Here is a 27,198-nt window from a genome sequence, read left to right as displayed (position 1 = left end):
GTAGCCTCAAGTCTAAATATTACCACAAAAATCTTTGATTATTAATTTGAAGATGCAATTTAGAGTGTAATTTATATTTATGCCCCTTGCTACTATTTTGTATGTTTTCGGAGTTTTGGGAGTGTTGCGTTGACATAATCTGTAATATTATGCTTCAGAAGATTTTTGCATCCGCAATTGAGAATCCATTTACACCTAGAGAGCCATTTATGGAGTCTCAGCTTCTAGATGCAAAACTAATCTTTTTGACTAAACTTGACATTTTCAACGCAAATTTAATTTGTGTTTTTGGTTCATGAACAAGATGTTAATGGGGAGAATATGAAATTTCGTTATGCCACTTACTACTAAATCGGAGTAAAATGTAGAGTCCGCTCACTTTGAAGGCTCAAATCTCAAAATCGCTGGAGCCGATATTAATGAAATTTTTGGAACGTATCAATTGGTAAGTTGTTGTTAACATACGTAAATTGTAAATTTTTGCTGCCAGGACTTTTTACGTTATCGAATTTTCCTCACAAAAAAGTACTCTAAAATGCGTGATTTGTCGCGATGCTCAACTGTACAGGTCCATAAATAGTTTATTTTTCCACGAAAATTCATACATTTCGGGTATTACATAACCCAATTCTTGCTGTAGCTATTGTAGAAAATTATGGAAATATCTTGTTCCCTTTTTGCGTAATTAGCGGAAAAGCAAAAACATTGCAGCGCAGCTATTATTGAAGGAAACGACTTCATTCTTTTTTTATAAGATGAATAAAATAGCAAACGTCATAAATGCGTACATATTGTCTGAAAACAACTTGTGGATGTTTGTTTGTGTGTAAATTAGCCAATACTCTACGTACGAAACAAGATGAATAATAACCTGCGGTTTTCATGTGTGATGTGCGGCAAACATGTTTTGTTTAACTGGAGCGTTACAATACAATAACCACAGATGGCCATGGCCAATGTAATGTAAATTGTCATTATTATTCTTTCGTGGGTACCTACAGGAACACATGTTTGATAAACATATATATTATTCAAAACCAGAAAAATGGATTGTGGTTCATAATATTTTCTTACATTCAAATATATAAAGGCCCATTGCTCATCCAGAACTACATTAACAGTTTAGTTGTCACGACGTACCACTATATCTATAATAAATAATAAAATGCCTCGTTATGTGTCCGTGGAGTTTAAAGAGATTGTTGTGAAGGTAAAAAGGTTCTTCGAAGAAGAAAAAATGAATGGTGTAGATCGAGTTCGGCTCAATCAAGTAACAAAACGAACTGCGCAATGCTTGGGAATTAGCGAAAAAACAGTTCAAGGGTGTCCAATGAAGCAAGTATCAGTGGTATAGTTTCAGGACCAAAACCAAAAAGTGGTAGACCTAAAATAGAGATCGATGATTTTATGAAGGGCGTTATAAGACGACAAATATTAAATTTTTATATGGAAAAACGGTTTCCAACCATAGCCGAACTCTATCAACGACTGAAAGACGAGTGTCCAGATTTTCCGCAAGTGCGCAGCACCACAGTAAAAAATGGGTAAAAGATATAAATTTTATCTATCGCAAATTGGAGAACAGGCCTATTTTAATGGAAGTGAATGCAATAGCTGCTAAAAGAGCCGAATATCTATACGCCATCAAAAGATATAGAGAAACGGGTTGGAGTCTATTTTTTACAGACGAAACATGGTGTGGCGCAAACCATTCAAAAAAATTTGGTTGGGTGGAATATATAACCCCGGAAAACCGCGACAGCTTTGACCAATATCGAGGAACCATTCAAGAAATCAATGGGTGAAGGGGTGGAATCAAACGACCTTCTGGAGCTGGGCAACGGATCATTATATTTGACATCGGCAACGAAAACGGTTTTTTACCAGGATGTAGCAAATGCTTCATTGGGAAGAAAGGGTCAGCAGATTATCATGACGAAATGAATAAACAGCATTTTGAGGAATGGTTACGATATGTCTTGGGGGTGATTCCCGATAAGTCAGTTATTGTACTTGATCAAGCTCCTTACCATACAATGTTGAATCCTGAATTTCGAAACCCAACAACTGCATGGAGAAAAGCAGACATAATTGAATGGTTAAATAAGCGAAAAGTTCAGGTACCAGAACACTTCGATACATTCGATCAAATGACAAGGCCTTCACTTTTGCAATTATCTCGCATGTACAATTACAAAAAACAGTATTTTCTGGAGAAAGTGGTAAACGATGTTCGACAGGATAAAGTGAAGCTTTTATGGCTTCCAGTAGCCAATTGTGAGTTCAACCCCATTGAATTGATATAGGCGTATGTCAAAAATAAAGTTGCAAAGCTAAACACAACATTCAAAATTAAAGACGTATTAGACCTCTGCAAAGCAACATTGGAAGATGTGCCAAAAAGCGTTTGGGCTAATTGTGTTCACCATGCCAAGAAAGTAGAAGATATGTACCGAGAAAAAGAGAATTTAATAGATGTCGCCATAGAACCTTTGGTAATAAATCTCAACGACGAGGATAGTGATGACGCAGTTATCGACTTTGATGAAGATGATCTCGAAGAACATAGCGATAATGATGATAATTAATGTATATGAGTTGACTGATTAATACAAAATAACAATTTCATGCTATATTACTTAACCGTGTACTTAGCGTGTGTGCCGCTTTATACGAAACGTTGCTGCAAGGTACAACTTTGCGATTAAATGACCTTCCCCCCAACTCCGCTCGAGGTGTTGCGTTTATCTCTTTCGCTCAAAATATATTAATTCCTGCAGCCCTTCACATTTTTTTGTCATTGATTCTATTCCGTGATCATATCATTTGTAATTGTCCTTTATCGATATGAACAAAACTTTTTAAAGTGTATCTTATAATAAGCGAATAAACGCGTCTGTCATTTTATCGCTGTAACGTTTGCGTAATTATACAGAAATGCATAAAAATGTATCGACGTATAGTTAAAGGTGTATTCTATCACATACGTAAACATTATCCCATTTGAGTGAATACTTTTTTTGTAATTAAATCCTAAAGTTCTGAGTTCGTATACTTTCATTGAAAAAGCGCGCTTACCCGTACATATTTCACTATCACATTTTCCCAAATTTAACAAGAAATATGACATTACGTACGGAAACGTAGAAATAGTTGACGATTATATTACGCTTTATTTGATAAAAATCGGTTGGGTAGTTTTTTTTTTATAACCGTTTAAAGCCAGCGGACTCTACATTTTACTCCGATTAGTAGTCGTCCATAATAAAAAAATTATTGTGTAAATGTAGGTAAATAGTCCCAATTTAACGCGCATTATTTTTGAAAAATCTCCCATTTTCTACATTATTAATGAATGCAAATGATTTTCACTTCATTATTTTATCTTAATGAATCTTGCTTGACTTCAGTATGCTTCGATCCTTCCTGTATACTACATTTTTTATTTAGATCATTTCAGGCGTTTCGCGTAACAGCATAAAAGTAGGTTAATGAAGGCATGTTAAAATGGTGGTCTTTCTATTTTCAGGTAGCACTCGTTTGTGTAATCTTCTGATATGAAAAAAATCTTTACAATTAACCACATTCTTTAATTAAAAATGTGCGCATATCTAATTATATCCAAGATCATGTTAACGTGGCTTACGATTTTATTTGTAATTTAATTATGATATTAATCTACGACGGTGTCATTATGACAGATTTAGCCACTTGAATGTCATTACGGCTTTCATAGCACTAGTGTTATTATGAATTCATAAAGGCACGCAAGTGATAATTTACTATTTTTCACCGCAAAATTGATAAACTTCTACCTATCATTAATAACTATAAAAGCTCTCTTTTTTTATTTGTTTTAGGATTAGGCAAAATTGTTGACACCCACGATCATCATATTCTAGTTCTTCTGAATCATACAGTTCAGTACGCGATGGTTTAAACCATAAAGAAAATTGTCTATGTTTAACCTAAGATGAAATAAGAAACTTTTAACGTAGGGCTAATCTTTCCTGACAAAGATATTAATAAAATAAGCGTACAGTACATGTTGTAACTAGCGTTAGAAATTCACTGCATGTTCTTACTAGTGATAATGATAAATTCCATGCGAACACAATCTGGAATAAGTCAGTTTTCAAACTTTATAAAATCTTGGAAATTATGAAGAAAACATTTCGTGTTTGCTTGTGTGAGATACCTCACCCTGCTGAACTAGTGTTATTGTCTATTATTGTGCAATCAATTGTTTCTTCTTCATACAATTCTTTCTATTCTTTAAATTCCTTATCTTTGCTTCCTTAGTTTCTTCAAATTCTTGAAATGGATCAGATTTTTTGAATTTTTCTGTTCCTTCCCTCTTCGCATTCCATAGATCTTTGAGATTCTTAAAATTAGTTAGTTTCTTCAGATCGCTCGGGTTGTTAAGGTTTATAACTCTTTAAATTCTTTAGATTCGTTTTTATGGTTATTGAATTTCCTGCCATTCTTCAGACACTTCGAATACCGACGTCACGGATTCTTCAGCTTCGATCTCTCTTCCATTTCTTTTTCTTTGTATATTTTTCCTATTCTTTACCTTTAAATTCTTATACCCTTTCATCGGATTATTTGTATTATTCACTTTCAGTATGAATTTTTTTGAAGATTCAAGGGCTAGGACAGTTAGTGCATTACATGTCCTAAAAAAATTACAGTGTCGTAATTTAGAGCACTGATTTTTTAATAAATTATTTGACTAATGGAATTGTAAGAATAAATCTGTAAGCATTTGGTGGAATTGAAGATTGTCCTCTTTGCATCTTTTAATTTCTGTAGAGCATTGTTTTCATGGGTTTCGGATGTGTGGATACGAGACCGTGTAGTAACTAAAGCCAAAATAGGTACCATCTACTCCAAATCACCGAATAAGCGGTGTATTCACATTTCCGTTGCAAAAAGGAGACTCGAGGAAAACTAAAAGCACTACAAGACATTTTCGTTATCATAAATAGCTATTTTGAAGAATTCAGCTTCAGTTGATTGCTGCGCGTGAAACCAAAGAGGCGATTGAACTTTTATCTTCGTAGTCCTAAAAAAGGTAAATTTGTTAAGATACTGAATATTTCTCCCATGTGGGATAATATAAAAAAGAACGGCACATAAGAATGAGAATCAAAAATTTTATTTGATATGGCCTATATTGAATAAAATTGTTGAGTCTCATTCTTATGTAGGTACTTACCTTATAACACTCAAAACAAATGGAGTACTTCGTCGATAAAGATAAAAAAGAACGTTTCGATTGCCTATAACACTTATTAACATTAAACCTCTTCGTGAACATAAAATTGTGTCTTGCTCGTAACTGTTAAATGCCAGGATTCACCGTTAAAAATCAACACTCAGAGTACATTTGCACCATTTGAAAATTCATCGAAGAAGTTGTCCCAGCGACAAAGTTCCAAGTTGCAGTGCCTATTTTTTCCAGTCACTTAAGGAGAGTTGTCTCCATCCTAATTTTGTATCAATACCGTCCCCTGCAAAACGACTGTCTTATATGGAGTATTGTAACGGAAATGCTCCAGACATGACGTCGCCTTTGGCGCTCTGGAATTTTCTACGCGCGCGATTATTCGAGAATGTACTAGACTTACATTGCTTGCGTGTATAAATGGTTGCGCACCGAACATCGCGGCAGTCTACTACCGAACGAGTACGGACGAAACATCGAGCGCGGAAATATAAATTGCGAAGTGTGTGTGATATAAATAATCGATATAAATTGTACGGTTTTTATAGTGTTTTAGTTTTGTTTAATAAATATTGATATAAATCGAACCCGAATTTATAAATCACGTTACAGTATACTTAGTTCTTAAAGAGATCAACCTAAGTGCATTTGAAGCCTTTTTTGAATTGCAGCAAATTTTCTATTAAAAAAACCCACTCGAATTGGATTTGATAGATAAAAGTCTTCTTCTTGTAAGATAGTGTGTTCCGATTTGAGTATAGAAACCCTCCAATTTAGTTTCATAACACAGAGATGTGTCGGTAGACCTGATGTGTCATTTTAACTCGTGTTAAACCGACAAGTGCCCTTTAAGATTTGACTAATTTTGAATTACATCCCACTTCTTCAGAGTACCGACAAACTTCGTGGCATTGTTACTGTACATTATCTTGGGCCTGCCCATCATGAATTTGGAAATTAATCGCTCAGCACAAGTGAAGATTCATATCCAAGCTTTTTCTTCACCACGAAGGTACAATGGACCGGCGAAATCAGTACCAGTGGTTTCAAAAGCTGTAGCCTTCTTCACTCGGTTACCTTGCACAAACGGACTTTTTATTGTGTGGTCCTCCTATAATCCAAAAACTTTCACGAAAAATTCCCAACAGTCCTTGCGTTCCCACGTGGCAGTTTTTCACCTGAGCATCGAATACAGGATCCTTTGCTGGGAGTACTACAGGATAACGAAATTCCACTGTATCTTCGCGTTCCGAAACACGAATCTTCAGTCGCAATACACTACATTTGTCTTCGAATGGTGCCAATGAACTGACTTTCTGTTCATTTTTCCCACTAAACGATTCAAACGAACTTTTCGGATATAATACTTTCGACTCTCGTCAGCTCTCCCCGATGCTTCAGAGTAATATCTTTGGTACAACTGTTAAATATGAAGCAAAGCATCCAAGAGATCATCCTTCTCGTTTTTTCATATTACGAGAAGTGAATAAGATGCAATTCTTTAGAGTCTCTCTCGTATGTCAGTCATCGTCGTTTTCACTGAAGCTTTTCTTTCGTGGTTGACTTCTTCTTCATTGCACTGCTGGGACAGACACTGACGACCCTCTCAACCACGAAAATGAAGTAATTTCCCGGCTGTACTTCCCTTAGATGCAAGATCGGCTGTATTCTCATGACCTGACATGTGACGTCAACTAGTCAACTAGCGACGAATCTCCGTTACGCTGTTGCTTACAAACACGCTCCACCGGTCGTCTCGCTTTATCCACGAAAGGACTGTCGTGGAGTCGCTCCAATACTGTTCGAATACTTGTTCTTCAGACCATCTTTTACCGATTGGTACAGCCGAACACCGATTACTACTTTCATCAGCTCCAATCTTGGAATGGTTAATTTTTTTAATGGTGCAACCCTATTACGTGGTGGTAAAATCCTAATGAACACCTGACCATCGTTGGCTTCTCGCAAAGCTTTGGCATTAGAGTGACCGGGCTGGTGAATCCAATGCAATGGAAGATTTTTTGAGCCATCGGTTACATTTTCCTTCTTATAATAGATTCCGAAGCAAGTTTTTCTATATCCTTAAGACACTCTTTCGGAGTCATCATTTTCGTTCCACAATAAACCAAGAACTGATACGCAGTTAGTGTCTGATTCATTCACCGCAGGCTGGCAGGTAGGTATACTGCCATCCACGAAGATTAAAGTGTGCATTGTCAACAGGTTGTACCATGATGACTCCTACACCACAGATTTAGATCTGTGCCTACACCTGCACCTGTATGTATTCACTTAACATCATTTCCTCAGTCAGTGCTTGCTCGAGGCTTGCTTTACCTTAGGGTAGTAGAGATTGACCTCAAAATGAAGAACTTCGCGTCTCATAAGAATTTCCCTTCTTTTCAATGAAAATTTTTTAACTATTTTCTCTAGTAGGTACCTATATGCCGATTATGATCAAAATCGCTTCATATATTCTGCAGTTACAGTTCTAGCTGAAAATTGAGTGAAAAAGCAATAGTAAGTAATGAACGTGAAAGAAATATTAGATTTCTCTTTGTTATACATACAAAGTGGTGTTACGGAGAGTGCGTGTTCTGGTTTTTGGCTAATTGAAAATTTTAGCCGTCGCAAAACGCAATTTGAAATTTTAATTGGCAGGCGATTTTAATTTCGTAACTGTTTTATTAACGAAGCCGAATTAAAAAGAAATGTAAATGCAAAAGTTAAAATGAAAAGCGCGCCCATAATTTTATAAACCACTCCGTGTCCTTTTTTTATGAGAAACGAAAACGTCTTGGGAATTTAAATTAAATAGGTAGGTAAAACAAAATGACCCAACTAAAAGGTAAGCAATTCCATTTAATTTATTTTTAACTTTAAAACCCAAATCCTTATCTGGTATTTCTTTCCAATTCCACTAATGTAATTTAAATTAAAGTGCGGAGAAGGTCGTTAAAAGCACGGTAGTTGCCTTAATGAGAAACTGTAGTTCTTTATTGTCCTCCGTTTATAAATCCTTTTGTTGCAAAGGATTTGAGGACAGTAATTTCGGAATTAGGAAAAGTCTGGTATGCATATTAGCCTCTTTTATCTCTCAAAAGTTCTTTCGATTGGAAACTGGCAGACAAAAAAAGCTCCGGTTACGACTAGTTATATTGCTACTCAAGTGGTTGCTAAAATTATAATTAATTGAGTCAATGTATCACTTACAAGTACTTTTTGGAGGACAAATGGAACTTTCATTTAATACACTCTCGGATATTCTCTGGAGACATGATTGTATCTGATTGATAGTAATAGCTTTGATCAATTTCCGGCATCATATACTGTTACCGGAAGCTTTTGTAGTTTACTGTGTAGCACTTCAATTTCCTGGTCACAGATGTAGTAAATTAATAGCTTTTCCTAAATAAACAGGAGTATTGTTTTTATCACAATGTCATTCCGGAGCATCTGATATCTGCTATTGGAATTAGTCAATTTAATTTAATCGTCAGAACAGTTTCCACTTTGTTGATTCAATTCTGAAAAAATTAAGCACTGCGTTTTTGCATGCGTTTATGAAGGGTGTAACAAAAATGATCGATTGACTGTACTCAGGCGGGTTGGCGTATCTATTAGCTTGAGGAAATAACAGTTCTGCTAAAACATTGTTTTATTTCGATTAAATATCTTAGCAAACGCCAAATTAGGCTTAGAATAGATAGCTGTCTTAGCACATCATAGACGTTCGCCATGTAAATCGCGTACCTAGCGCCCGATGGAACACGATCTGCACTCAATTGCAAGTAAACTCTCCTGTAAACGTCATTAACATTATCAACCTGTCAAAACTTACGAAACATTACACTTGCTTTAGGCGGAACCGATCAAAAACTCTAAGTCTACTCGTTCTAAAGTAATGAGCCTAGAGGTAAATAAATGATTTCCTCTCGAAACGCGTTCGGAATTACTTCTGTTTAGGTTGGTGCGTATCTTTGCATCCAGAAGAAATTTGGAATGCGCCAAACTTTCTTGTTCTTTTTATTCACCATACGCCATGAAGCAAATTATTAAATAATAAAAAAAACACATGGTGGAATATATGTTGTATGAGTCGTATTCTTCATGAAACATTCGGAAAAAAAGTAAGTATACAGCTAAGCAAATGAATAATGATATAACATAGGAAAAATGTTCATCTAACGAGCGACAAAAAGCGAGTTTATGATTTTGGACTTTTTGTCCGTCCGTCCGCCAATCCGGTCGTCCGTCTGTCTGTGGGTGGACACGATAACTCACTAACGGTTTCGAATTTTCCAATTCGTTTGAATGTTTAGTGTTTGCTAACCGGGAAAAGTTTTAAGTAAAAATGGAAAGGAGCAGTTTTTTCATTCAGAGTGATACCAGATACTAAAAAATGATTTCATATAGAGCTAGCCGTCGGTCAGTTAATTATTGTTCTAAAGAACTTTTGAATTCACTTAAAAAAAGGCAAGTGTAAGTATTTGATGCCTATCTATGCTATCCTCTTTGGCCAATGTTACACAGATTATACATGAGACAAGTCCTTCCGAATTATTATTATGAATACTATTATTTGCCAAAGGTGATAAAATTGCTGTTCCCGCTTCTTGCCTACTCAGCCTAGGCCCAAAATCCACTTCTACTTGAGCAAGTTCATCATAGAATTCGTTGTACCGTAATATCCTCAGCATACAAGTATACTAACAAATTCAGAAACATTTCTGTAATTAGATGCCATTTACTCATTAACATTTAAACAAAAATTTGTAAATGGACTGTAGGTAACATTTAATAAACTAAAATTAATTTCATAAAAAAATGTATCTCGCAATTAATCTGCGAATGGGTCATCAATTACGTACGAATATCAATCAAATTTAGAATGCTGAACTACGGAACGTTCCGATTTCGACCAATTAAAAACAGTACACGAAACTCGTAAATGGAATTACCCGCACGCCACTGGCAGCAGGCGTTAATTAGTAACCGCAGACTCGTTATGTAAACAAGACATCACTTGCAATCAGTTTCCTGGAGCGTCGTTTGAATTGGTTACTTGTAGAACCCGTTAAACTCTTTAACACCCCTGTAATACGATACCATACTGACACTATCCCCTTTATAAACCAATTATCTTCATGTAACGTGTGTCCAGTTGGAAACTAGCATACTTAACTGAGACATTGAATAAAAAATTAATTTTTATTCAATGACTGAGATTAGAAACGTGATGGTATAAGGTTAGTGATACGTGTTAATATTTTGGAAAGTTTGCCAATTTTCATATGTTCCCTCGCTTTAATAGTTTCAAACCCCTTATTTATAATTAGTACAGTTTGAAATGTGCTATTCCGATTAGTTAAGCATAGATACGGAATTGACTGACTTACACTGTTTGATTAGAATTGATTGATCAGTCGTTTCAAATTATGTTAAATGTGCAACTAAATGTTTGATGGCTAGCTTCGTTCATAGGGTAAGGCAAATCATAGACAAAATTTTTTAATGTGCTCCTACCATCAATCTCCTCAGTGTGGTTAAGGAGCATTAAGAAGACGTATGTAAATGAATGTCATTTTTAAATTCGGACAAGTTCGAAAGGAAACGAGGGAGAAAGAAATTACCATATTGAAAACTTCGAGATGGGGAAAATTTATAATTAATGTTGTACTTGGGTTGCATCATTTGTATTTACTGTAACATACATACCTTCTTCAATACGAAAATCTCCCCTCTCTAAAACTCGTCAAACTAAATGTTTTGACAAAAACTAGCCGATTTGATATTGGAGAGAGGGTATACATAGGTTGGTATCTCTCTTATTGTATGTAATGAAATAGTATACAAATTTGCCTACAGAATGTACCCATCTCGATACAATTTTCCGCTGGTGTAGTTGAAGCAATATTTAATTTACTATTGGTCCCTAAACTAGACATTTATTTGGTGTGAAATAAATTTGACGTATCCATGTTGTTATAATTCTTCCGTTCAATGTATCTCAATGCAAAAACTCTATACTACTTACACCTTTCCTAAACAGTCTTCTTCTAAGATAATAAATGAGTTTGGTAGTTGTTCACAATAAACATTATTGTAACCTTAGTTTTCCATTATTCCCCTCGTTCACTAATTGGTGTTAATTTCGAAACACCGCGGTGCATTAGCCTGTGTAACCAATTCCTTGGCCTGCAAAGTTTTCAGTCCGTTTTAAAAATAAGTTTTTGTTTAATAAAGGTTTGGAGGATGGTTTAATCCATGAAACGAAGCAAAGTCTCAAATGAGATAATAAGGTAAGTAACTTGTTTTGTAAACTTACTCATTTATTATAAAACTTTCACCCAATGTTCTACCCAACTAAATTGGAGCATGTCATTAATCATTTATTGACATCTTAGTAGCGTAGCAGGAGGGAACCTGGACCCGTTCAAGGTCGCCCCCTTGAGGTGACTTTGGAAAGTATGCAAGGTGAAGTTTAAGTAACCTACCATGTGGCGGTGACCTAGGAAATTAGGTCAAGATGAATCTCAAGGACATTTGACCATTCTCACAAGCATGTTGACCTTGGAACGTTTGTGACCTTGAAAAGTAGGCCAATCTCAAAGATTGCTCGAGTTCAAAGCTCAACCACCCCTTGAAAACTGACACCACAGAAAAATAGGGCCACTAACTTCTGATAACCTTGAAAATGAAACATGACACTACAAAAAATTAACATCTGATGACTTTAAACAAGAAATGCTGCCTCAGAAAATGAGGGTAATTAAAACTTGCTACTAGTCAGCTTGAAAAAGAAATATATCAGACAATGAAGTGGGGGAGAGCAATCCTTGAGCTTTTCTTGGCCTTCGTTCCAAGGTCACCACCACGTGGTAGGTAACGTTTAAACTTCACCTATTTAGGTTATCGCAAGGTGGCGAGCGGAACAATTTTGGAAGCAATGGAAAGTTTCAAAATAGGAACAAGGCTAGAATAGGATTACCAACCGATGAAAATAAGGCTAACTAGAGAAGATAAAAAGAACAAGAAAATGAAAGATTCAAAGATGATGTGGCCAAGAGACACGGTGCAGAATCATAGAATGAACAGGAGGAGTGGAAAATCATAGAGTATTAAAAAGGCAACACCATGGGAATAGGTAAAGGAAGAGGAAGGGAGAGATAAAAGGAAGGAGTGGTGGAACTGGGAGTGTACAGAAGAGAGAAATAGATACAGAACAATGATGGAGAGAGAAAGAGACAGAGGAAGTAAGAGGACTGAGAACAAATACAAAAGAGTATGTAAGGAAAAAAAGATGAAGAAACAGAAAGAATATGAAGATCAAGGAAATAAAAACAGAGACAAACTTTTGGAAGTTGATAAACACAAAAAAACGGAAAATCGCATTTAGTGGGAGAGAAACACAAATAGAGGACTATAAGCAGCACTATGAAGGTACAGCATTAGAAAGCGTGTGATATAGAGAATGAAGGAACAGAGGAGGTAGAAGGAGACGAGATATCATGAGAAGAGATCGAGCAACAATTAAAAAGGCTGGGGGAAGGGGTAGGCGGCATGGAGAGACGAAATAAGAAATGAAGCATGAATTTTCGTGACCGATCGTATTTTAAGGAGAAACTGAGGAAACTAATAAACAAGTTGTGGAAAGAAGGACTATTGGAAGAATGGAAGGAAGGGGTAATAGTGCCGATTGCGAAAGAGGTGCCAAGGACTGTATGGAAGATTATAGGAGAACCACGATAATGACGACGGATCTAAAGACAGCGTTTGACACAGTAGAAAGCACAGGAACTTAAGTATTCCAATAAAGAGATTGTGACTTTGTTACCAACCTTTTCTGACGGTGAAGATGTTGTTTGTTCATAATTGGTTAACCAGCAAGCAGATGTGATTGAGTATGTCATTATATTCCTAAACTTATCAAGTATACTCCCTCCATTTTCATTGTCCTCTCAAAAATTGGAGTGGAAATTATTTTTTGAGTTTTCAAAAACTAATTTCAGACTAGCGATTTTCATATTCAAAAGCCAAATTTCGTCGAAATCAGAATTTTTTTGTCACTCCCATTTTGGAGGCGCACCCTTTCGTGGTCTGAATTTTGAAAAAAAAAATTGTAAAATCGGAAACGGCATACCCAAAAACCTATTTAAAGGCGTGCCACCAGTTTTTGTAACTCTTATGGTTGCTGAGAAAAAAATTAAAGAAGAAATGCAAATTTCACCACTTTTTTTTAGGATGGCGCTCGAACGAAGCACGTTGGACCCTCGGTTTATTTGAAAAATGTCCTTGTTCTGATCCCCTTTACCACACCTTCTTTATGGTATTCATCTTACAATGAGTAAGAAAGAAAGATACCCTCGTATTATGGGATGAGCTTCGTTGTTAGAGAATTACAATTATGAAATTATACACCGTCCTTACTCCATTCTGGGAAGCTTGAAGATGCTTTGTTTTGCATAGCATTCAAAGGGACAAACTTCCTTTAATACCTACCATTCATATTGATCACTATGTGGACCATGAGAATTTGGTAAAAATAAGGAATTATACTACATATATATTATATAGTGCGTTCGAGACAAGAGGGACACCTTTTCTCAAATATAATTTTATATGTGACATTACGAAATATCCGATCACATATTGAAACTTCCGGCACCACTTCTGGTTTAACCGGAAATCAATGTACCTAAATTTTATTTTTCAATTACAATGCCTATGTTTTTTAAGATATTTGAAAAGAGCAATCAATTTGTTGTACAACTACATAAAATATGCATGTGGTTGATATACAAAAAATGGAGAAATTCGCGATTCAATATAAATATTTAAATGACAACTTATGAAATCTGGCATGCCGTGTGGCGTCAGAATGTGATACCGGAAGTTTATATTTTTAATTTCGATGAAATTTTTATTGGACCTTTTTGAGACGATTTCGGTCAATTCTGAGAATTTCGCCACTGGGAAATTTTCCTGAGCGGCTGGGAAGCAACGTCGTCGAGGTCCGCGGGCGCGGATAAAAATTCTCCGTAACTATTCAATGAGAGATTTTATAAACAAGGTCAGTATTAAACACGTATCACAACATGGGAGAATTAATGACATTTTGAAACAATTTTTGGATTCACAACCCCAAAAGCCTGTTGATTTATTGACTGTTAGGGAGCAAGCTCTTTCAAACATTTGTAAAATTCAGGAATGTAATGAGAAATCCTTTAATATAAGACATCAGATTCGTCGTGTTTATGAAGGAGATTTTGTGATGATCAAAAATAGTGTTGTAACACCAGGTATAAAATGAAATTGTTACCCAAATTTAAAGGTAAATACAGGGTGATTCCTATAGTACCTGCCACCGTTTGGGAGCGTGTAGGTGGTGCGTAGGGGAGTATTTTGATATAGGACACTTGGGGTCGGAAATCTAAATTAAGGGTGCCAGAGCCAAATTTACCTTCTGGAATTTCGCGCCTGTAGGTAGGCAACCCAACCGGCCGGCGGTGCACACGGAGCGATCTCAGGCGGCGATGTGTGACTGACACTTGATCAGAATTTTGTTTAAACCCACGAAATCCCGTCTGCAACGACGCGTATCAAGTGAATAAACACTATGGCAATAGTATAATAATAGTTGGCTAGATGTAGGAAGTGCATTGAGAACAACGGTGGCCACGTTGAACACTTGTAAACGTTATTGCTTTTGACTGTCGTTTTCCTTCCTTCCCTCCCATGTCGCTTCCTCGCGCTTACTCGCTCTGCATCGCTCCGCGCGAAACGTCGGTCGGTTGGGTTGCCTACATACAGGCGTGAAATTCCAGAAGATAAATTTGGTTCTGGCGCCCTTATTTCAGATTTCCGACCCCATTTCCGACCCCAAGTGTCCTATATCAAAATACTCCCCTAGGCACCCCCTATACGCTCCCAAACGGTGGCAGGTACTATAGGAATCACCCTGTATATAGTCAACACAAGTTTACCGAATGACCGTTACGCGGTAAAAAACGTTGATGAACATCAAATAACACAAATTCCTTACAAACTGTGTCTTCACATATGAATCAGGATATAGAGCATTCGCACCTTAGTATGCAGTATGGGGTCTTATGGACTATATCCCTCCTTTACTAATTTGCGTCATTCTTCAATAACGCTATCCTTATTCCTTACCGCAATGATGCCAAACTTACATATGATTGAATTTAAGCTTTAAAACAAAATATAACGTCAAATCTTCTTGTATTGTCATTACGTGTGTGGTTCGTTTTTGTCTTTCGTATTTAACACATTTTATTGTCTCATTGCTTTAAAAATCGTTCCTCCATCTCGTACTTTATATACAAGGTAACTTTGAGTGTTCTTGTAGAACCGTTATTTGATTTCATCTTTTTAGAATATCCCATTAAATGGAAGCCGAAGCTGAAGCAGGATCTGCTAATGTGAAACGCCATAAAGGAGAGTGTTTTAGCCGGAAGGAGAAACACCTCATTATCAACGTGCTGAACTATTTCTCGGGAACGATGAACGTTACTGCAGCTGTGAAAGAAGCAAGTAAAGCTTTATGTTGTTCTGAACGGAGCATCTATGCCATTAAAAAGGAAGACGGAAACGAAGGTGTATCAAGCCCGAAAAAACGCAAGCAAAGAAAAGGGAAACAAAGCAATGATCGTCTTCATTTGTATGATGAAAATGTGCAATCAGTTATTCGACGTAAAGTGCATAACTTCTTCATTACAAATATTCCACCAACTATGAACAGCATCTTAGCTTCCGTAAATGACGATAACGATCTACCCAACTTTAAACGCACCACATTATTCAATCTCTTGAAAGATATGGGTTTTGAATTTAAGAAGGTTGGCCGCAAGAGTATCCTTATTGAACGGGATGATATTATACGATGGAGACATAAATACCTACGTCGCATCAGGAAGTTGAGAGAAGAAGGTGCTTAATCTTTTTATTATATTTAATTGCAAGTTACATAATATTTATATTTTAGGTAAAAATATTGTGTATACGGATGAGTCATGGGTTAACATTGGTCATTCGGTGAGCAGGGCGTGGCATGACACCACCGTTGAAAGCAATCGTCAGGCATTCATCAAAGGGCTCAGTACAGGTTTAAAATCACCCACTGGTCTAGGGCCTCGCTTTGCGTTAGTACATGCTGGTGGTGATGATAATGGTTTTATTCCGGGCGCGGAACTGACTTTTCTCTGCAAAAAGAACACTGCTGATGCACACAACGAAATGGATGCAGACACTTATGAAAAGTGGTTTTTGAACAGCTTCTACCAAATGTGCCACCGAATTCAGTCATTGTTATTGACAATGCCTCGTACCACAGTAGAAAGTTGGAGAAGATACCAACAATGTCGTGGAGAAAAGAACACATTATAGATTGGCTTCGTGAGAAAAATGTACCGATTGAAGAAAATCCATTAAAACGAGACCTACTGGCTTCTGTTGCGCATGTTCGGCATCACTACGACAAAAATAAGCTGATGTTATTGCACAAGAAAAAGGTTACGAGATTCTCCGTTTACCTCCATACCATTGTGAATTAAATCCCATTGAAATGGTGTGGGCTCAAGTTAAACATCATATCAAAATTAATAACAAAACATTTAAAATAAAGGACATGGAAGAATTAATAAAAATGGGTTATTCACAAGTTACGGTTCAAAATTGGCAACATTATGTCAATCACGTGAAAACTATCGAAGATGGCATGTGGGCACCAGATTATCTTCAAGATGATGTTGAAGAATTTATAATTCAAGTGTCGCAGTCATCTTCCGATGAATTTCAATTCGATTCCAGTGACTAATATGTATACTGTACATTTGTAAATTTTTGGGGACTTAATAAATACAAGCTGTTCTCGGCCACATTTGACAAACAATTACAACTTGTTATTAATTTACCTTTTTGACTTCTGAGGTTAGGTTAAAAAGTAATAAATAGTGTCTAAACTACCGTTTTACGGTGCAGTAATCGATCCTATAATAAGTTTGGCAAGCATGTACTGTTTCTCCATAAGCCCCATACTGCATACTAAGGTGCGAATGGTCTATAGACGAATGTGGTAGTTAAATTTAAATTTCGCGCCATTAGGTAATTTAGACAGAGTTTTTAACAGACAAGGCGATACGAATGAAGCAGAATAGGTACCTACACGTTAAAAATATTTAGTTGATTTTTTTGTCGAAGACAATCCTATACACTATATCTATTAAGGAAAGTACAGTCTAGGTGATTTATTACGACACAGTTGAGGGGCCCCTTCATGTTCCAATCGTAGACATTGCCATAAATCCAATGGTACAATTCGTCCAAGTATAACTGATAAATGATATGTGTTTGTTTACTGCAGGGTTTAGGTACTGATTGTAATTAGTTTGTGTCACTAATTTCATTGAATAGATTATGTTAAATAAGTATACTTTTAGTTCCACATTGCACAGCACTACACCAAAAAATTAACTGTTTCAAACCAACCTGCCGTTATTGCTACAAGTCCTTTATCATTAGCTAACTAACAATCGATTACCTTACATTATAGATTCTAGCAAGGCCGACGCATTTGAAAACAGTGTATCTATTGTGCTTATTTATTTAATAATTACTAATTTTTATAAAGAGGCATGTGTGAGGTGTGACATTTATGTCGCTATGGGTACTAATGGGTTAATTTGAAGTTTTATTCGTCTGTATGTTTGGTAAAAATTAAAAAAAAACTGTCAACTACTTCCCTAATTCTATTTTTAAGTACCTATTCAATATTCTGAGGCTTACTGTAGGTAGGTACTTTTAAACCGAAATTGTTGTGATTTTATCCGAGTCTAGCTATGGTACGGAATTTGTCGACGTAAAAAGTATATAAAAAGGCTTAAGAATGGAAAGACTAATAAGTGAACATATTTATATTTTATATACTTATTTACATCGTCGTCAGCGTATATGGCTGCACTGCAACTTTATACACTACATTTTTTCGTGTAGGGACTGAGATCATTGCAATTACATGTATATAATTATATGAAGTACACGTTTTGTGTACATCACAAATAACATCATTTGTAACTTCCAAATGAACCTATAAGTAACGTGGAATAATATACCTTCATTAGTTACGAAAAAGATTATGAATATTGTATGTCGACCTACATAATTAAAATGTACGTACCTATCGCTAACGCTGGGGTTAAAATTGGTTTGAAATTAATGATTATTCATCATTCGGTTACGGTAAATACTGCAGGGGGTTCGAATTGCTTAGGCTACCTACCTTAGCCATAACGCGTGCCTAGCTATAAGTTCTAATAGTTAACGCGCGGTCGGAACTCTAACTTAACTTGAATTGGGAAAACTCGGTACGTGAACGCGTCTCTTAAGGGATATTAAGTAAATCGAGTTAGAAAACGTCTAGTTCGTACTGTAGGCCGCATAGAAATCGACTAAGGTGTGCTGCTTATACAATCCTAAGTCAACAAGAGTGAAGGGTCTAATATGTTGATGTATTATTCTACATATTATATACCCATTTCAAATATATCATGAACGGAAAACAAGAAGATTATATTACAGTAAACCGACGACGGAAAAAGATTGGTTAGTTATAATGAAATAATTAATTAATGATTATGTCAGATGCCGGCGACTGTCACCAACACACGCGTGCCTGAAAACCATTTTCTTGTCTATCCCTCCATTTTAATGCAATTATTTAACGCGCTAGTCCCAGACCACAAGTTCATGTAATTTGTCTGTTAGATTACTAATTGTGATTTAATCGTAATATGAAGCTCATATGGGTAATATCTATCAGGCGTTCACGTAGATTATAATACCCACTTACTAATTTGATTAGGGACCGGGGAGAGCAAGTTTAGGCATTTAGTACAAGGGTGGGCTTTTCTCCGCTTCAACTAAAAATAGTATGTTCAATAAAACGATAGAATTATAATGGCAGTTGTAGGCATTTCAAAGGTATTACGTTTACCTTCCTAACTTATTAAGTTTGGAGAAGTTTCTACCATTATCTTGATTTAAGTTGGCAAATCTGGTATGAATGATAATGGCCAGGATTAGTTGTTGTAACTCAGGCATTTTGACGGATGTGATTTGTACTATGTAGCTAATAAATCGATATTACTGCAAGTTATTGGTATTATGATTTCTGTATTGAAAACACGAATGTTTTGTGCAAATTTTAATTGGAATGATTGGAGAAAATAGGATGCTATTCTAATGGCGTTTAAGTAAGATATCGGCTTCCTTTAGCTGAAATATGGACCCGTAACTTTGTTCAAATCCTACCAATTTATTTTCCCGATAAGCTCACTATTTCTTTGTCAGGGCTGGGTATTAACTAGTTAACTACTTTTAAATCAAATTACTAAATTAGTTGCATGTTGCAGCTATTTGCTTTCAACGTAGTTAGTTTTACCAGTGTAGTAACCTAGGTTTCTATTGTTAACTAATTCAGCTATGTTGCGATGTGCGCTGTATTGGTTTATTTTATTTATCACGCTCTTAATGATCTGTACAGTTAACGGTACCATGTTGGTTCGAAAACTCTCTTAATTAAATTCATGCTACGACATAATATAAGTTACGCAAAATTATCACGCCAATGGCTTGGAATTTGAAGTTTTGATTACACCGGCAGATACGTCTCGTCTAGGTCATTCACTTTCCCTTTTAGTGTACACATCATCGACACCCTTAAAAATAAACCAAGCAGTAATTCCACCTTACATACAAACTATTTATTTTAGCTTTCTTGAAAGCTACTAACAGTTGATCGCTCTAACGCAGTATTTTCTCAATTTCAGATTTTTGGGGAGTAATACAGTGATCAATTTATCATAATACCTTGCATCAGATATGTTATCTCTATTTTTTCTTTTAAAGTGTTAGGATGAATGTGGATGTGAAAAATCCAAGTTGTCGCCATCGAAAGACCTGTGCGAGTGACGCAGCACTCGAAAGTAGGGGAGAGTGGGTAGGAATGGGACGCAGGTGGAATGGGACATACATTATTTCTACCGCTCTCTGCACTACTAAATGTTCCCGCGTGTGGTAATAGGTGGCTGTAGTAGTGAGTTTTGTGTATAGCTACTTTCATTTGTGTTGCTGCTATTTCGAGCTAAAAAAGTTAATTGTGTATTTTTTTCCATCAAAAAGTAAGTATTGATGCTCAACATATAAACATGATTTTGGCGTATATGTGTGGTTATTAAGTTCTTATTTATTTTCATAGGGATGCTTGTTGTGTTCTTTGTATATGCATATAGGTTTCCTAACCGCAAATTCCTCTAATAAAATTGTGGGAAATTTAAATTTTTTAACACCTTATGCAGGAGGAATGGGACAACCTCAACTCAGTAGGAATGGGACAGTCCCATTCTACCTGCCACTCTAATGTAGGTTTGTACAAATGATTTTTTTTTGTAGTCCCCATAATGGGTAGAATTTGGGCGCGTAAAACAAACAGAGAACGCATTACTGAACAACAATTGCGAAATGCATTAGAAGAAGTTAGGAAAGGCAGTTCCATAAGACGAGTAGCAATTTCGTTCAATATTTCAAAATCGTCACTAGCACGTCACGTAAGTGCATCACAACATGTACATAACATTGTTGAATTTAAGTACAACCCCAATATCGCTGTTAAGCAAGTGTTCAGCACTCAACAAGAAGAAATGATTTGTCAATATTTAAAAACCGCATCAAAAATGCACTATGGTCTAAGCACTAAACAGGTGAAGAGACTTGCTTATCAGTATGCTATCGCATTGAAACTTCAGTTACCTCGTCAGTGGGAAGAAAAGAAAGAAGCTGGAAAAGAATGGTTGTTTGGTTTTATGCGCAGAAATCGCACCCTTTCTATTCGTGCTCCTGAAGCTACAAGCCTAAGCCGTTCTACCAGTTTCAATGAGAAGAACGTGGGAGACTTCTTTTCTAACGTCAAAAAATTATACGATCGTCATGCCTTTAGAGCAGATTTGATATGGAACTGTGACGAAACAGCCTTAACAACGGTTCATAAGCCTCCTAAAATCATTGGCGAAAAAGGTGCTAAACAAATTGGACAAGTGACATCAGCGGAACGCGGTCAGCTAATTACGCTATGTTGTTTTGTTAATGCTACGGGTAACACAGTTCCACCGGCTTTCGTCTTTCCCAGAGTGAATTTTAAAGATTTCATGCTTCACGGAGCGCCACCTGGAAGTCTCGGTTTGTCACACAAAAGTGGTTGGATGACTTCAGACAATTTTTTATTGACTCTTAGACATTTTATTAAACATATTAAGTGCAGCCGAGATGATCCTGTGGTGCTCTTTTTAGACAACCACGATAGTCATGTGAACATCAGTGTGATACAAGAAGCCAAAGATAATGGAGTGCTGCTTATAACTTTTCCGCCACACTGCAGCCACCGTCTTCAACCGCTAGATGTTTGCGTGTATGGACCATTGAAAGCTAGATACAATCAAGCATGTGACAACTGGATGACTGCAAACCCCGGAAAGACTCTAACAATATATAATATTGCTGAACTTGGCGGATCTGCATTTAACAGTGCTTGTACAAAAGACAATATTATAAAAGGGTTTCAAAAAACGGGCATATGGCCCTATAATCCCAGTGTGTTTTCAAATGACGACTTTTTGATGTCATATGTAACAGATCGTCCATTTAATGAAAATGAACAAGGAAATGAATCTACTTCAGTTGATAAAGAGCATTGCAATATCAATTGCGGTTCAAATGAATCGCGGTTTTGTGAAATGAATATACCCAGCACTTCTACCTCAACTTGTATGGAGGTGAGTAAATGTCACTAATTTTCAAAAGCTCAGGTCATTACCTACCTATTATTTTTCTTCAGCAGGTGTTAACACCAGAACATATTATGCCTTATCCGAAAGCCGCTCCTCGTAAAGTTAAACAATGTCGAAAACGTGGAAAAACTCGAATCTTAACGGATACTCCAGAAAAGGAAGAAATAGAGGAGCTCCAGAAGAACAAGAAATGCAAACAAAAAATCGAGCAAACCAAAAAAAGGTTGGGAAATGGTAGTAGTATTTTACCTAATAACAGAAAAAAAGAAACTGTTATTGATGATACAGACAGTTCAAGTGAGAGTAGCATGCCGGATTTGCATGATTCGTCTGGCGACGAAGATCTTAACTTTGAAAAGGAAGATGACTTTGACTTTGACATTGATAGTGTAACAGTGGGGGATTTTGTTTTATGCAAATTTCTAGGTAAAAAGCAGATTGTGCACTACGCTGCCAGAGTAAACACCTTGGCAAGTAAGGAGATGGAAGTGAGCTTTCTTCGAAGAAAGGGCACTTCATCTAAGTTTGTCTTCCCAACGGAAGAAGACAGTAGCACAATTCCTAAAAGTGACATTGTATTGAAATTACCATCCCCACAATGTTTTGGTGGAACTCAAAGGACTTCGTCCATTTTTTCTTTTGAAATAAATTTTGACATGTTTAAAAATGTCCGTTGACTTCGACATTATTATAATACATTGATTTACTTCAATAAGAACACTTTTTTTATTGTCTACTGTACATTTCCCCACCTGTCCCATTCTCCCTGCCACGTGTCCCATTTCACCTGCCTGGCAGGAGGCTTGGGACATTTGTTAATAAATTTTCATATTTTTTTTTTCATAATTTAAGAACATAAATCAATGACTTGGAATAAGTAGACTTCTGCTAAATACTTCAAAGAGTACTGTCCAAAAATTTCATATTATATCAACTTAAGAGAACGGTTTAATTGCCATTCAAACACAAAACGTCCCAAACCTACCCACTCTCCCCTATACAAGTTGTTGGTAAAATTTTGAAGACAAAAATTGTGGAGGCAATGTACCGTCGGGTTTCTAACCTCGTTATATTTAAGCCGAAAGTACTATTTAAGTAATTAAGCTGGGTACCGTAAGAGATCAAATGTGGATAATTTTGGGTTGACCTAAAAAACATTACTCGGATGAACTTTTCTGCACTTTTTCGATCATGTCTGAGTATTTGAGAGTTTGAGGAGACCAGATACATGCAGCATACTCAAGCTTGGATCTAATAAACGCATTATATAAGGTTAGCATTGTCTGTATATTCGTGAAATTGAGTGTATGCCTGATAACGAAACCAAGAAGTGTGTAACACTTATTTGTTAGGTATTCAATGTGTAAGTTAAAGTTAAGGTTGGTATTGAAAAACACGCCCAGGTCCTTAACGGAGGTGACTCGTAGTAAGACCTTTCCATTCATCTTATCGTCAAAAAGTAAGGGATTTTTCGATCTAGTAATAGTAGTGCTTTTGAGTTTTTTATCACTCTATCTGTATAAACACAGTCCACCTGGGCTCTCTCATCCAAGGCTGCTGCTGTGAGAAATGCGTAAACTGCATTAAATTGGTAATCGTCGTTTTTTGCTTCCACTTTTGTGAATTGGTGTTATTCTGGTGCCTTTCCAAGCGTCAGGAAATGTACACGTTTGCAAAGCTAAATTAAATGGATGTAGTAAGGGGGTTACCTATAAAGATGCGCATCCAGGATGTAGGGTGGGATTACATTTTCGCGCATAGCCGACTTCGGATTCAATTTTTTAATTGCTTCCAGTATCTCGGATTCAATCAAGGCAATTTGGATAACACCAGGTCCGATTCCACGTCATCTTCAAGGCCATCATTCCTCTCAACAGTGTAGACTGACTCGAAGAAGGATGCAAAGGCGTCCGCAATGCTTCTGGGGTCCGTTAACGAGGTGTTTTTGGTTAAAAAAACTCCGTGAAGTTGACTATTTTTCCTCAACGACTTATAGTATAACGTATAGTTCCAGAATTTATTGGAATTCTTCCGCATATCCATTTCAATTTGATTAATGTACTTCTTATGAGCAAAGAGGATCATTCTTTTGAGTTCTTTCCTGGCTTCAATGAAGCCTTCCGATGGGCTCTATAGCCGAAACTTATTTTTCTGTTTGATTTTCTTAATAATGTCTATATTAAACCAAATATGGGCACTCCTATTTCAAACTTTCGGAACACATTAATCGAAAATGTTCATTATTGTTTCATTAAAGTTACTGCATCATCTACCTAGTATGTGAACGTCTTCAGAATAAGAGACTCCTTCCAATTAAATCGCGAAAAAGGACGTACATTTTAAGAAAATCTGCCTTTTTGAAAATTGAAGTTGGTTAATTTGGTAATTCGCTTAGTTGGCCTATGGACTTTGTAGACTATTTCTAGTGCAGGACAAAATGGGTTAATTTTATCCAGTGAGTCGACAGCGGATTTAATTTCCGCGTTTAATGGCCGTTTGCACCGACAAATTTAAGTGGAGCTTAGCTTAAGTGTAGCTTAAAATCCATGGCAACGATTATTGAGACAATGGGTGCCATGGATTTTAAGCTACCCTTAAATTTGTTGGTGCAAACGGCCATAAGTTGGTTAAAATTAGATCAAGGGTAATTCTATTATTGCAGTTTTTAACTGTATTAATGAGTTTTAAGGTGTAAATCGAGGCTATATATTTTTAATTAACTTGCATTTACGTACTAAACGTACTTGTCAATATCATTTCGGTTGAAAGTAGATAACACCATAAGAATGTATGAAGTAGGTATTATTAATTATAAGTTTGACCCATATTTCATTTAGATCACTTTAACATTCCAATTTGTCAGCATTTAAATCGTTTCTATAACCAGATTAAAATTAGTTTAACTCGTTTTCTCCCCGCTTATACGCTTTTTAGTGTCGAATCTGGGAGTCCAGCTTGTTATATACAGTTTAATTATATCTGAAAAAATTTAACCATGGCTAGCACATATACCACCCACACACCTGCGCGATTCTACCCTTTTATGTCTAGGAATATGTACCTATACCAAATTTGGTTCCAATCAGTTCAGCCGTTTAGCCGGAAATGAGAGTAGGTACAGATGGACCGACAATATAGAGATTTTATTTAATTCGGATTCCTGGTGCTTCAAAACGTGTATTTCCGTCTAAAAAGTGGGGGTCAATGCAATATCTCTCTTACTTTTGGGCAGAATAGCGCATGCGCAAGTGTGGGGGTGATATCTGTGCTAGCCACATCAAATTTTTTTAACGTTAAAATTAGTACCTACAAAATAAGCCCATTTATATTCTGGTTCTGGATATTCTGGTTACTTTAATTTTTTATATCGTGGTCATCTTCAACAAATGCATAAGTTCTCCAAATACAATAGAAGGTCATTTGTAGATCTCTCCTCGGATCTCTCTTATGCCTGTATTGCGTATTGCAGGTGGTAAAAAAGATAATAAAATGATAATAATACAGGGTGGGTTTTTTCATTGTCACCATAGATCTCGTAAACCGCACTAGATGCAAAGTAGCTTAAATAGGCAAATTTAAGCACAATTTTATGCTGATTAATTTTCCCTGTCAAAGTTTCTTGTAGCTCTACAAATAGCGAAGTCCTGAACAAAAAACCCAAAAATGTCGTTTTCGAAGAAACGCTAGGAAACTATTAAATCCATTTTTCAACCGAAAACATCTTTCTCCACTTAAAATGGTTGAAGTTTTTCTATCTCTTGTTTTGTTAATTTTTTTTAAGAAATTTTGATTATTTATGAGCATGCTACATTGTGTTATTTTAAGCAACTTTTAAGAGCGGGCAAAGTGGGCCCCAAGAGCGGGCTTGCACTCCTCTGGCTACGGCTCTGTCTGGATTCCTTCGCAATACTAAGTGTAGTCCAGGACTTGATAGGTCTGTCCCGTGTCGATTTTGTATAAATTGCAAGATAATCGTATAATATGCGCCAAATTGTGCAACTTGGAAAACTCTTTGATAGTGCCAAACTTCGCAATGAGATTGAATTTGCTACCAAACTCTTCTGGTGACAATCTTTTGGAAAGTCTATACTAGGACTGGGATTAACAGCCAACTTCTTACTAGAACTCCATGAATCATTAAATACCTAATAAAATTTAAAATACAAAGTGGCAATTATTATAACAGAAGCAAGCAAAAGGAAGTAATTAATCTTTACTTAGTCAACTTAATTTCCAATTACACAAATACTTAATTGACATTATCTAGGTGTCAATTTCACAAAGGCTACATTCGCCCTACTTGTACCACAATTTAAATTTGTACCTTTGCCTCGATTGAAATTTTGGTTGTAACCCCTAGCTGCTCCTCTAGCAAAATTTTGATTGTAACCCCTACTAAAGTAATTTGGATCTCAACCATTAAACCGCTTACTGATATCATGAATCAAATAATCGTCAATCATCGAATGCGTACAATGTAATTGAGTCTAAAAGCTGTTTCGTTACCTCCTCCTTGCAAACTATAGATGCCGTTTTTAAGTTCAAGATTCACTCCCCGATTGAGTCATCCTGATTCCCTATCCCTATTAATTTCCAATATTCCCTAACTGTGATAATTAGGTAGGTACATCAATCTCTTTTATTTGTTTCCTTCCCTGAAACTTACCTTTTAATTCGTCTATTTATAACACTTTTAATTCATCTAATTTCGTATTCACATGCCCTAAATTACGACGCCTATTTTGTTTGTATTTTTTCTATTTTCCCTAAATTCACTAACATTTTCATAGTCGTTTAAAATCCGTCACCGGTTCCATAATTTTACTGGTCTCATTCCTTATTAAAGGTGCTCTGAATGTCATAATCTCCTGGCTCCTAATTATTTCTCTTCATATTTTTTATTTATTTATTTATTATCCTTCTCTTTTCCTGGGCCCTCAACAGGCTTGCGACCAATTACAGAGTGACCCGCATAATGCTTTTTTTTAGTGCCAACAGTAAAACCACAAGTATAATTAATTACCTACCTATTTTTGTTGGTCTTGTGTCGCGTTTTAGTTTCAAGAGCCCGACGAATGGCACATTTTGTCCAAGTATTAAATAATT

General features: G+C 36.3%; 2 protein-coding genes across 6 annotated transcripts in view; one reads left to right on the top strand and one right to left on the bottom strand.

Moving 5' to 3' along the window:
• The window catches only part of LOC116162894 (C3 and PZP-like alpha-2-macroglobulin domain-containing protein 8), a 239,325-nt gene that overhangs the window by 194,214 nt on the left and 17,913 nt on the right, over nucleotides 1–27,198 (bottom strand). The window lies entirely within an intron of this gene.
• On the top strand, nucleotides 20,269–23,090 carry LOC116162895. 3 transcript variants are annotated; one of them, XM_031476658.1, is made up of 3 exons: nucleotides 20,269–20,430; nucleotides 20,702–22,077; nucleotides 22,143–23,090. In XM_031476658.1, the coding sequence occupies exons 2-3, from the start codon at nucleotides 20,710–20,712 to the stop codon at nucleotides 22,767–22,769; spliced, it is 1,995 nt and encodes a 664-aa protein (XP_031332518.1). In that variant the 5' UTR covers nucleotides 20,269–20,430; nucleotides 20,702–20,709; the 3' UTR covers nucleotides 22,770–23,090. The 3 variants fall into 3 exon arrangements, with proteins under 3 accessions (XP_031332518.1, XP_031332515.1, XP_031332517.1); XM_031476655.1 differs by having other exon boundaries at nucleotides 22,140–23,090; XM_031476657.1 differs by lacking the exon at nucleotides 20,269–20,430 and having other exon boundaries at nucleotides 20,449–22,077; nucleotides 22,140–23,090.

The sequence above is a fragment of the Photinus pyralis genome, unplaced genomic scaffold, assembly GCF_008802855.1.
Source record: "Photinus pyralis isolate 1611_PpyrPB1 unplaced genomic scaffold, Ppyr1.3 Ppyr1.4_LG2, whole genome shotgun sequence".
NCBI classification, from domain to species: domain Eukaryota; kingdom Metazoa; phylum Arthropoda; class Insecta; order Coleoptera; family Lampyridae; genus Photinus; species Photinus pyralis.
This window is presented reverse-complemented; position numbering and strand designations above follow the sequence as displayed.

Coding starts and splice junctions, on each gene's coding strand:
- LOC116162895 (XM_031476655.1), top strand. CDS start 20,710: ATGGGTAGAATTTGGGCGCGTAAAACAAACAGAGAACGCATTACTGAA. Junction 22,078..22,139: donor CTACCTCAACTTGTATGGAG/GTGAGTAAATGT, acceptor ATTTTTCTTCAG/CAGGTGTTAACACCAGAACA.